The sequence below is a fragment of the Ictidomys tridecemlineatus genome, chromosome 9 (assembly GCF_052094955.1).
Source record: "Ictidomys tridecemlineatus isolate mIctTri1 chromosome 9, mIctTri1.hap1, whole genome shotgun sequence".
Classification (NCBI taxonomy): Eukaryota; Metazoa; Chordata; class Mammalia; order Rodentia; family Sciuridae; genus Ictidomys; species Ictidomys tridecemlineatus.
The window spans coordinates 119,700,813-119,713,657 of NC_135485.1; the positions used below are offsets into that span (position 1 = coordinate 119,700,813).

Sequence of the window (12,845 nt, forward strand, 5' to 3'; positions counted from 1 at the left end):
TGCTAATCTGAGCCCTGGAAGATTGAAATTTGAGAAAGAAAAATGTCTCCTATCTCCAATCTTTCTCAAAGCCTGCCTTAAAGAAAATTTCTTTTTTTCCATGTAAACTTGTCTCCTGATTTTTTTCATAGGAGCACAAGGAGCAGTAAAGCATATCCCATCACCCCTCATTCTAATCCCTGACTTGTTTCTCATACAACTAATATATAATTCACCAGAAAAGCCTCCTTGCTCTACCTCTAAAAATGTCTGAAGATTTTCCCAGAGTGGTGGTGCATGCCTATAATCCCAGGGGCTTGGGAGGCTGAGGCAGGAGGATTTCGAGTTTAAAACTAGCCTCAGCAACTGCAAGGCTCTAAGCAACTCACTGAGACCCTGTCTTGAAATACAAAATAGGGCTGGGGAAGTGGCTCAGTGGGAGAGTAGCCCTGAGTTCCATCCCCAGTACCCCCCCCCCCCAAAAAAAAGTATGAAGTTTTTAACAATACATTCTCTCTTTCTCTGTCCTCAGTACTATAACCCAAGAGTAAATGGAAATTGGATCATATCATTTTTCTTTAAACAAACATTTCAAACAAAGCCATTACAATCTGACCTCTGGATACCTGTCCTTCTCTCCTTTCTGTCACTTACTTACTATCTTCCAGTCGTATCAGTTTCATTGCTCCTCCTTGAAGCCTGATAGCTTCACCAAAGGGCCTTGGCTCTAGCTCTGCAGTGTCCTGGAATGCTTCTCTCTGTTAAACAATTCCCTTGACTCCTAAGAATTTTCTCAAATCTCACCTTCCCAGGTAAACCTGACCACCATAATCTGCATTGTCGTCTCAAGCCCAAGACTATATCTCTCCTACAATGTTACACTTCTATTTCTATAACATGTTCCATCCTTTGACACATTGGGTCATTTATTCATTTGTCAGGTTCAGTGTCATCTACTAAGTCAAAAGTTCCAGCAAAATAGAGATCTTTCTTTTGCTCACTGATGGATTCCACACAGCTGAACCCAGTATCTGACCTCCTTCAGGTCTTCCATGTTTGTGAATGAAGGTAATTGTCCCTGGGAATGCAATGCTAAACCCAAATAAAATGAAAAAGCATTTCACATGGTTCTTGATTTACTGAAAACAAAACAAAAGTTCAGGCCTCATCCTGTGACTTGGGTGTTCATGAACCATTTCTTGTCATTACATTGTAACAAAACTTATTCAAAATCAGTGTGTCTGTATCTATCCCTACATTCTACCACATTCTTACAAGTTTTGCTCTGCAGCTGTGCAAGGGATTCATCTAACAAAAAGCCTCAGTGGTCATCTTTAAAAGTCCTAGCAAAACTAGATTATATTACAGATAAAAATTATTATAGTTGCCAAAGGGACTCACATTGTTTTTTGACTCCCCAGTTAAATTCCATCTGCTCTCTCTTCAGAGAGTGTACTACATTTTTAGGGCAACTGTAATAAATCACCACAAATTTGGTGGTCAGAAGTTCAAAATTAAGGTGGCCAGGAATCCAAAAATCAAGTTGCCACCAGGACCATCCTCCCTCTTGGACTCTAAGGAGGGTGCTTCCTTTGCCTCTTCTAGCTTCTGGTGACTCCTGGTATTCTGACAAGTAGCAGCATTAATCCTAGTATCTGTCTCCTCTTCTGTATATCTATGTTTCCTTATCTCCTTCTCCTTCCCTGTCTCTTCTACAAATGCCAGTTGTTGGATCTGCAAGCCACCATAAATTCAGGATGAAGTCCTTAAATAATTATGTACTCAAAGACCTTATTTCCAAATGAGGTTCCAGAGACACATGAATTTTGAGAGATAGTATTTCACTATGATGTATACAATTTACATGGGAAAATTTTTAAATCATTTATAGTATATTACCCTCCATGATTTGTGACTTCTTAATGTTCTATTTTTTTTATTTTGCCTTATTTTGTTTTTGCTTTTCGTTTTGTGTGTTTCAAAAAAGGAAAATAGCACACTTCATTAGAACAGCCTCCAAAGGTGTTAGAATAACAACAAATCAATACTTTTGTTCTAAGTAGTTGGGAGTAGATAAATTTCTCCCAAATGTTCTATAACCCATAAATAAAAGATCAGAGTTGAGAAAACAGGAACATAAAATTTCAGGGAGAATACTTGGAGAAACCCTGCTCAGGCAACCTTGACATATGATGTCATGAACTATACAGAGACAACATTTTGCAACATCCTGAGTCCCAGGTTAAGCATTAGCGGAGTCCTTCCCCCTACCTTGACCAATGGCAGGATCATTCTCAAAATTCCATGGGAAATCACAGAGGTGTTTAAACAGGAGCTTTCCCATTATGCTTGGCTCTAGCTGAGTGACAAACAGAAACCTCCCACAGACTGAACCAATAGCAGACCACGGCAGAGACCTGGAGTGATAAACCCCTCAGCACAGTCCCAAAAGCCTTTCATTTTCAGAAGATTGGGCACAATGTCTAGGTATGGACTTTTGGGTTGTACAGATAATTAGGATAAATCCATGGCACATTCAACACACGTTTATTAATGGCAATGTCACAGTTATGTAATGTTTTCCTATGTATATTACTCTTGTGTATATTATAAAAACAGTTGCTTTCTATATTGAAAGATCCAAAGATGAGGATTTTGTTCAATAAGAATATTCAAGTATAATTGAGAACAATTCTTTTTGGATAGCAAGTTCAACATCTTGTTCGTTACAATGATGTAATAAAAATAGAATAAAGAAATAGAATGAATGAATGAGACTCACTTTTATTCTGACCTGAGAAAGTTTAGAAGTTGGGTATCTAAACTTATCTGATAGAAAAGTATTATATATATTCTCATAAATATAAAATTATTGAGTTATTTAAAAGAAAATCCAGAAGTTCTTGTGCCTATGTGCTGCTTTATATCTCCATAATCACTCAAATAGGTGAGAACTAAAATGTTCATGAATCCTGTTTCTACACCTAAATATGTTGGTGCTTTAAATTGGTTAACTAGAATGTAAAACATTACAAATTTTAATTCTCAAATAATCAATAAGTTTCTTCTATACCATATTTGAGTTATTTACTATTAATAGGTAATTTGAAAAATAAGACAGCAGTAAGCACAGTAAACTTATTTTAATCAGCCCTTTCAGGAAAAGTATCAATGGAAATAATCTCTTAAAAATTCATTAATGAATTAGGCTACAATGCATAAAACTGGGAAGAAACCCGTGAATCCACAAATAAATTAAATTTTGTTTTCATCAGGAAGACCAGAAGATAAAGCTCTTCTTTACAAAAGCATGCCAAAAATACATACAGAGAACAACAGAGTTCAAAAACCATTTTGTGAACACCGTAGTAATAATTCTTTCAGATGAGATTCATTGATTTATACGAGTATCATTGCGTAAAAGATTGGGAACAAGATATTCTTATTTCAAATAACATCCTCTGCAGATTACTTATTAATTACAAAGGGTAAAAGGTACATTTAAAAAGGAGAAACCTGGCAGACATGTCCTTCACGAAGGGTCCAACTGAACCTCCACTAAATGTAGGAGAAACTGAGACCAAACGTTTTTAGACGTGAGGAACTGTGAGGGCTACAACAGCACCTGACACCTACTACAGATATTTGACTGGTACCTAATCACGAAAAAGAAACTGCAGGACTCAATTGAAAAGTGTTCTGCAAAACATCTGATGTGGACCCTTTCAAATAACAATGAAACGAGAAGATAGAAAAACAACAACAACCAAAAAAATAGATTAGTGCCTGGGGATGACCTCTGGAATACAGAATTGTATTGACATGAAAATTAAATACAATTCATGTTCCATTATTGGTTCTTGGATTGGTGAAATTAAACATCATATGGTTGATTTGGGGAAGAACTTAGAAAACTTGAGTACAGATTGCATTTTAAACAGTAGTGTTCTGTTCAGGTCAAGTTTTCTGATCGAGATTCTTGTATTTATTTAGGAGGATGTCTTTGCTCTTAAGAGATAAGACAATGCATATTGAGGTGAAAATAAAACAAAATGTAGGAAAAAAAGTTAAAAATTGGTGACTCTGGTGAATTTTTATGGTTATTCGTTGTGTAATTTTTCCGGAGAAAAAGTGAACAGTTATCAATATGCCAAATGAGAAAAATCAGATCATAGGGGATAAATCACAGAAGTGTAATTTATTAAAAGCCCAACACAATTCAAAAACTTAAATACCCTTTTTTTTCTATAGGGCAGGGGAGAAAAGAATATTTCAGAGGAATGATAAATGAGACTCTTATGGGGAGCTTGATGGGTTTGGAAACTGTACACTCTGCTGAGACAAAGTCCATTGGGGCCACAGAACAGAAGACGGATTGTAAGGCTTTTCTTAGACTGAAAATAAAAGGATAATGGTATGTGACAATGTCTGCTCAGGTGTGTTGAGGGACCTTAATCTTTCTTCTTATGATATTAGTTTAGTTAATATTAAGCCCAGAGAGGGGACTGTAGAAAATTCTTTCTTCTTGTTGGGTCTGTAATTTGGGTAAATAAGAGAACCTTGCAAAAAAGTTTCTTTCTGCACCTTGATTCTAAGGGACCTGGATTCCAAGATTCCAAGGCCTTTTCTATAAGGTCTTTTAATTTCCTTTAGATCAAATTGCTCAGTGTGAAATATGTGTGTGTGTATATACTATATATTATATGTGTATATACTATATATTATATGTTATCCTCAGCACCACATACAAAGATGTTGTGTCCGCCGAAAACTAAAAAATAAATATTAAAATTCTCTCTCTCTCTCTCTCTCTCTCTCTCTCTCTCTCTTAAAAAATACTCACCTTTGTGGAACTTCTTTCTTTCTCCTTATTTCTGGGCTCCCTTGTCTGTTAAATGGGTGAGAATGGGTGATGGCAGTAAGGGTTGGACTAATGTTACTTATGCTTGAAACACTATCATTTCAGATACATGAATTTCTTTGATTTAAATAAGTTTGATATATTGGCTAATTTCTTTCTCCTAGTTTCCTATAAAAATAGTATATAACAAACACACTTATACACAACCCACAATAGAACATCATTCTGTCATTCTGTCAGATCCACTTTTTATCTTATTATGGACCAAATGAGTACATCAGTCAGCTATTTATTTCTTTAAATATATGCTAAGCTGCGAGTTCATTTTGGTTTTCTTCTTCAAGATTATTAAGAAAAATAAACTATTTTAGGAAAAAGTAAAAGTATTCTTTACCTTGTCTATTTTGCCAGTGCCTGTAGTCTCAAACTTGTCTGTCTAAATCTAAAAAGAAATAGCATCACTATTAATGGCCATGTATTACCTCCTAAGAGAAAATAAAATACAAGATTAAAATTCAAAGCCAAGTGTAATAGTAATATCCAAAGATGAATATTTTTATACATTTTACATATTTGTTAATTCAACAGAATGGAACTTTTTATTAAAGCACATTAAAAATTAACAGGAAATACTTGTGCTTGAATAACACAAATTTACTTGTCTGTATAACTTGTACTGGGCCAGAATAAATATACTTTCATAGACATTGCATATTGATGCTCATCTTTGTTCATGCCCTGAATTCAAGTGCAAGGCCAGATAAAAAGTTTATTTCTCTGTGCACTTCTTTTAGTTCATCCTTTGCATCTATCAATAGTAATGAGTTGGTTTTTTTCTGTTGGTGCTACTAGTACTAGACTGGTGAATAATATTAATGTAGAACTCCTTCAGTTCTCATTGGATTCAGGTTTTTAATTTAATTATCCACTATTTGTTTGTTCTTCTTCTTCTTTTTACTTTTACCTGACAGTAGAATCTATTTTGATATAGGAATACAAGCACAAAATATATCTTATTCTAATTAAGACTCCAGTGTGGTTGTACATGACGTGAAGATTCACTGTGGTGTATTCATATATGTACATAGGAAAGTTAGGTCAGATTTATTCCACTGTGTTTTCTATTACATAGGTATGTGGGGTGGGGACATGCAGGGGAGAGGAAGGAACTTGAAATTTTATCTTACATCATGTGCTTGCTACTCAAATTAGCCATCATGATTAGAGAAAGCAAAAGGCAAGAAAGTGTGAGCTTCCATGTTTATTTTTATGAGATATTGTAGAAAGTTATCAAACTTGTGTTAGCAAAGGAACAAGAGATAAAAGTGAATGGGGTCCTGAGCTTTGATGTCAATGGATACTGTGTGGAAAATGGAGGGGATTTCCTAACTTGTGTTGAAAGTTGAAATTTAAATTTACTAAAGCCAGTAATAAGGTAGGGGTGAAGAGGTGTTTTTAAATTTATACATGTCAGTAGAGTGTATTTTGACATATTATAGATACATGGAGTACAATTTATTATAATGAGGAACCCATTCCTGTGGTTGTACATGATGTAGAGTTTCACTGGTGGTGTATTCATACATGGATCTAGGAAATTTATTCATATATGAATATAGGAAATCTATTGTCTTTCTTATTTCCATCCCTCCCTTCCCTTCATTCCCCTTTGTCTAATAAGGTAAACTTCCATTCTCCCTACCCCCTTATTATGTGTTAGTATCCAAATATCAGAAAAAAAAAACATCTGGACTTTGTTTTTTTTTTTTTTTTTTTGCGGGGGGGGGGGATTGGCTTATTTCACTAGAAGGATAGTCTCCAGTTCCATCCATTCATCGGCAAAGGCCATAATTTCATTCTTCTTTATGGCTGAGTAGCATTCCATTGTTTATATGCATCACATTCTCTTTATCCATTCACCTGTTGAAGGACTCCTAGGTTGGTTCTATGGTTTAGCTATTGTGAGTTGAGCTTCAATAAACATAAATGTGGCTGCATCACTATAGTATGTGGATTTTAAGTCCTTTGGGTATATATTGAGGAGTGGGATATCTTGGTCAAATGGTGGTTTTATCCCAAGTTTTTTGAGGAATCTCCATATTGCTTTCCACAGTGGTTGCACCAATTTGCAGTCCCACCAGCAATATGAGTGAACCCTTTTTCCCACATTTATTGTCACTTGTACTTTTCTTTTTTCTTTTCCTTTCTTTCTTTTTTTTTTTTTTTTGGTATGGCAAACAATATTTATTAATATTGAGATTTTTCTTTTTTCTTCTATGACACGTTGACTAGAATATTTATTTTAAAACTTATTCAAAGCTCATGATTATATTTTGACATATTATATATACATGGAGTATAACTGCATTCTTGTGGTTGTACATGATGAGGAGTTACACTGGTCATGTATTCATATATGATATAGGAAAGTTATCTCCAATTTATTCAACTGTTTTTCTATTCCCATTCCTTTCCCATCCCTTCATTTCCCTTTGTTTAATCCAATGAACTTTCTTCTTCACTCCCCCTCTCACTTGTATGCTTGATAATTGCCATTCTGATTGGAGTAAGATGGAGTCTCAGTGTGGTTTTAATTTGCATTTCTCTAATTGCTAGATATGTCAAATTTTTTTCATGTATTTGTTGACAATTCTTATTTGTCTTCTGTGAAGTGCCTGTTCAGTTCCTTTGTCCATTTATTGAGTGGGTTATTTGGTTTTTTGGTCTTAAGTTTTTTTGAGTTCTTTGTTTATCCTGGAGATTAAGGCTCCATCTGAGATACAGGTGACAAAGACTTTCTCCCATTCTGTAGGCTCTCCCTTCACCTTCTTGATTGTTTCCTTTGATGTGAAGAAGCTTTTCAGTTTGATTCCATCCCATTTATTGAATCCTAATTTTACTTCTTGTACTTTAGGAATCTTGGTGAGGAATTCAGTTCCTAAGCTGACATAATGGAGAGTTGGATCTACTTTTTAAAAATATTTTTTTAGTTGTAGATAAACACAAAGTATCTTTACTTTATGTGGTTCTGAGGATTGAACCCAGTGCCTCACACATGCAAGGCAAGAATTTTTTATCACTAAGCTGCAGCCCCAGCCCTGGGCCTATTTTTTGTTCTAGTAGATGCAGGGTCTGTGGGCTAATTCCTAGTTTTTTGATTCACATTGAGTGGAGTTTTGTTTAGGGTGAGAGATAGGGGTTCAATTTCATTCTATTACATATTGATTCCAGTTTTCCTAGCACCATTTGTTGAAGAGCCTATCTTTTCTCCAATGTATGTTTATGACACCTTTGTTTAGTATGAGATAACTGTATTTATGTCGGTTTATGTCTGTGTCTTCATGTTTGTTGTTGTGACGATGCCATGCTGATTTTATTACTAGAGCTGCATAGTGTGTTTTATGTTCTGGTATTGTGAGGCTTCCTCTTCACTTTTCCCTCTAAGGATTGCTTTGTCTATTCTGGACCTCTTATTTTTCCAAATGAATTTCAGCACTATTCTTTTTCTATCTCTATGAAGAACATCCTGGGAATTTTAATAGACATTGCATTTATATAATTTATATAGTGCCTTTGGTAGTATGGCCATTTTGACAATACTACTAATTCTGCCTGTTTAGGAACATAGGAGATCTTTCCATCCTCTGATCTCTTGTTCAATTTCTTTTCTGTAGTTTTCACTGTACAGGCCTTTTACTTCTTTTGTTTGATTGATTCTCAAGTATTTTATTTTATTTTTTGAGTCTACTGTAAATAGCATAGGTTTTCTAACTTCTCTTTCAGTTTTTTCATCATTGGTGTATAGGAACACAATTGATTTGTGGGTATTAACTTTATATCCTGCTTCTTTGCTGAATTCCTTTATGAGTTCTAGAAGCTTCCTGGTGAAATTTTTTTGGTCTTCTAAATATAGAAGCATGTCCTAGGAAAATATGGATAGTTTGAGCTCTTTTTTTCCCCCTATTTTTTGTCTAATTGCTCTGGCTAGGGTTTCAATGACTATGTTGAATAGCAGTGGTGAAACAGGGCATCCCTGTCTTGTTCCAGATTTTAGAGGGAAAATCTTTCCCCATTTGGGTTTAGCATATACAGCTTTGACAATGTTGAGGTACTCCTACTATTCCTAGTGTTTCTAGTGCTTTGAGCATGAATCAATGCTATATTTTATCAAATGCTTTTTCTGTATCTGTTGAGATAATCAAGTAATTCTTGTTTTTAGGTCTATTGATGTGATGAATTATGTTTATTGATTTCAATATGTTTAATCAACCTTGCATCCCTGGGATGAATCCCACTTAATCATGGTGCACTATCTTTTAATATGTTTTCATATGTAATTTGCCTTCATTAAGAATTAGTACTTTATTAAGAATTTTTGCATCTATGTTCATCAGGGATATTGGTCTGAAATTTGTTTTCCTTGATGTGTCTTTGTCTGGTACCATAGTGATACTACTAGCTTTGTAGAATGAGTTTGAAAGGGTTCCCTCTTTTTCGATACCATGGAATAATTTGAGGATTGGTGGTATTTCTTCTTTGAAGATTTTGTAGAACTCAACTGAGAATCCAACTGCTCCTGGACTTTTCTTTATTGTTAGGCTTTTGATGGCATCTTCAAATTTCATTTCTTAAAATTGATCTGTTTAAATTTTCTCTGTCTCTAAATAAAATACAAAAAAGGGCTGGGAATATGGCTCAACAGTTGAGTACCTACATCCTCCTAATTCAATTTGTGTGGGTCACATGTCTCTAGAAATTTGTTGATGCCGTCAAGATTTTCTATCTATGGAGTATAAATTTTCAAAATAGTTTCTGATTGCTATCTTTATTTCAGGTATGTCAGTTGTGATATTTTCTTTTTCATCACTAAGTTTTGAAATTTGAGTTTATCCTTTCCTTTTTTTTTTCATTAGCATGGTTAAGGATTTGTCAATTTTACTTATTTTTTCAAAGAACATTTATTTTTTTGAATTGTTTTTGGTTTAATTTTAATTATTTCAGCTCTAATTTTAATTACTTCCTGTCCTCTAATGCTTTGGGTGTTGGTTTCTTCTTCTTTTTCGAGGGCTTTGAGATGCAAAGTTAGGTTATTTATTTGTTGTCTATAGTTTTAATGAGTGAGCTCAATACAATGAACTTTCTTCTTAGAACTACCTTCATAGTGTCCCAGAGATTTTTGATATGTTTTGTTGTTATTCTCATTTACCTCTAAGTATTTTTTAATTTTTAAATCATTTCTGATTTCTTCAGCTAACCACTGGTCATTCAATAGTGTATTATTTAGTCTCCAGGTGTTAGAGTAGCTTCTATTTTTTTATCATTGACTTCTAATTTCATTTCATTATGATCTGATAGAATGTAAGGTATCATCTTTATTTTTTTGCATTTGCTGAGAGTTGCTTTATGGCCTAACATATAGTCTATTTTATAGAAGGATACATGTGCTGCTGAGAAAAAAAAAGTGTATTTCATCATTGATAGATAAAATATTCTATATATGTCTGTTAAGTCTAAATGATTAATTGTATATTTTTTTAGTTTTACAACTTCTTTTTTTAGTTTCTGTTTGGAGGACATACCCAGTGTGAGACAGGTATGTTAAAGTCACCCAGTATTAATGTGTTATGATCAATTTGATTCTTGAAATTGAGATCTGTTTGATATTTGCAGATATCTATTATTTAGAGCATAAATATTTATATTTATCATTCTTTGTTAAATGGCAATTGCTCTGAATATTTTAAATCGGCTCACCTCCCTGGCCCTGCTGGTTCCTGGTGGGAGACTGCCCTCCAGGAAGTTCCACTGGGTTTCACTCATGGGGTGAAGGAGCTAATCTTTGTTCCCCCAATCACTGGTGGACCCTGTTTTCTGGTCTCAGATTTAATCTCCAAAATCAATCGATTCCTTTAGAGTTCCAGGCCAGGGTCTCTCCTATCCAGTCCTTCAATTGGCCAGTCTGGAAGGGTAGATTTCCTTGTGATGAACCCAGCCTAATTCCACTCTAAGATCTTGTCACAAAGTCATGAAAAGTTAATTTCTGTTTTACTATAAATTACTGAGATTTCTGAACTTGTTTGGAATTTCTGCCTCTGTTCTGAACTCATCCATCCCTGGTTCTCCTTGATCATATAACAACCCTCCCTAAAAACCTTCTGGCCCCTCATAAAATTCTGGTTCTCCTTGACCAGATAACAACCCTCTCTAAAATCTCAGCAGCACCTCACAAATTTGGATGTTGGAATCTCAATTTTCTCCCCACCTTGAAATGTTAAGTCATGTTATTAACCTGCTACCTGCCTTTGTATTATTCTTGACAGAATCCTGTTCGCTGTTCAGTTCCCAAGATACCCCCCTTTGTAACTCTTTGTGCTATAAAACCTTTTACCTAGAGGTTGGGCTGCTGATGTCTAGCCTGGCTTTGGGAAATACAGTCGCTGGCCAGCTTTTGTGTACACAATACAGGCTTGCTTTAATTTGATTTAAAATTGGAGTTGGTGGTCTTTTTGTTGCATTGTGGCTCAACACTCAAGCCTGTATTCCCATGTATAAACCTCTCTCCACTTTTGACTTTCTCCTGGTCACTTAGGTTCATTCTATGTTGTGCAGTATGGGTTTACCAGGCCTATATTTGGGGCCATGCTCAGATGCAGGGAAATCATGTCCCTGAGCTGCTGGCCCCTGCTTCAAAATGGTTCCTTCTTCCATCCTCCCTGGCAGCCTGGAGAGATTCAGCCTCTTTCCCACACCAGGACATTGTGCAGCACAGCTTCCTGGTTAGTCCAGCTGTGTCCTTGATCTCTGATCTCTCCATACCCAAGACGTGCCTCAGGACTCCTAGATATGCAGGTTCCTTTCATTGATTTATTCTTCCACCATTTTTGCTTGGGGGTGTGGTGGGGAATCACATCTGGGGATTTCTCTTTATTTTGTTATATCCAAACTCCAGAGTCCCTAGTCTGATCCGAATGTCCAGAATTAGTTCCCAGCGAACTACTCCCTTCTCACCTTCCTGTCTGCTTTCTTGGTTTCACATCACAGAGCAGCCAGGAAAGCAACCTTCTCCACTCCTCCATTTTGGTCTTCTAGGGTGAACTGATTTTAAAACTAGAGACAGAAGAAGAAAAGGAAACAGTTTTGGAAAGTTCACTCTAAAGTAAAAGAGAGATGGAAAGTTATCAGATCACTGTGATTGGGAGCAAATGCTTTAATTATTTTTAAACATCATACATGAGAGGAACACGTTTGAACAAGGAAAATTAAGAAGTAGCTTTTTTTCTTTTCTTTTTTTTTTTCTAGCAAAGGATAGGCAGGAAGTGGGGAGACCTTGATGGCCTGCCTTCTTTTCTACCATTCTCACTTTTTTCCTACCTTTTGCACAAAGGAACTGTGAGAAAGTGTTGACAATTTGGGCCAAGAATAAAGAAGTGAAAAGAGTCAATGAAGTTTTAGCAAATTGCACTTCTGCCTGAGCTTTGGTAAAATGACAAAGTGTATAGGGTGCAGTCTTGGGAGGCTCTGTGGTGGTTTTCCTCCTTGGGAGCCCCAGCTGCCTCCTATCTCTTTGTTTCTGTATCTCTAGCCTGGCTGGCCCTTTATAGACTTGTCTTATTTCCTACCAGCAGTCACCAAACTTAAAGCAACTCATCATTCTTCCCCAGAAGTTCAAATGGCAGATAACCAACTGACTATGAGGCCTACTGAGCATACCAACATATAACTTAATGCATCATAAGGACTCCACCTATGCTGGGGAAAGATGGTGGGAAGAATAAAGGAAGACAGACAAAGCAAGGAAGACAGGATGGGGAGGTGAGTTGCTTGTTGTTCCTCTAAGGAGTAACTGAATTCTAAGGTTTTATGCCACGACTTATAGCTTAAACCCAAAGGAGAAATGTTTCAAGGAGAAACTCATATATTATGAGATAGACCCCATTCCTGACTTAGAGTTGAGGAAGTCCCTCCACTTCAGCTTAGTTTGCCTGCATGTAAGGATAATTTTCAA

General features: G+C 35.8%; 1 protein-coding gene across 5 annotated transcripts in view; it reads left to right on the forward strand.

The window, feature by feature from the left end:
• Window positions 1-2,344: 2,344 nt before the first annotated feature.
• The window catches only part of Asic5 (acid sensing ion channel subunit family member 5), a 39,064-nt gene continuing 28,563 nt past the window's right edge, over window positions 2,345-12,845 (forward strand). For 3 of the 5 annotated variants that reach the window (XM_005330921.3, XM_078021973.1, XM_078021974.1), the window contains exons 1-3: window positions 2,345-2,466; window positions 4,231-4,393; window positions 12,502-12,652. In XM_005330921.3, the coding sequence (XP_005330978.2) occupies window positions 12,600-12,652 (53 nt within the window). In that variant the 5' untranslated portion in view covers window positions 2,345-2,466; window positions 4,231-4,393; window positions 12,502-12,599. Of the gene's footprint in view, window positions 2,467-4,230; window positions 4,394-12,462; window positions 12,653-12,845 lie in introns of all 5 variants that reach the window. The other 2 variants (XM_078021971.1, XM_078021972.1) reach the window with 2 other exon arrangements.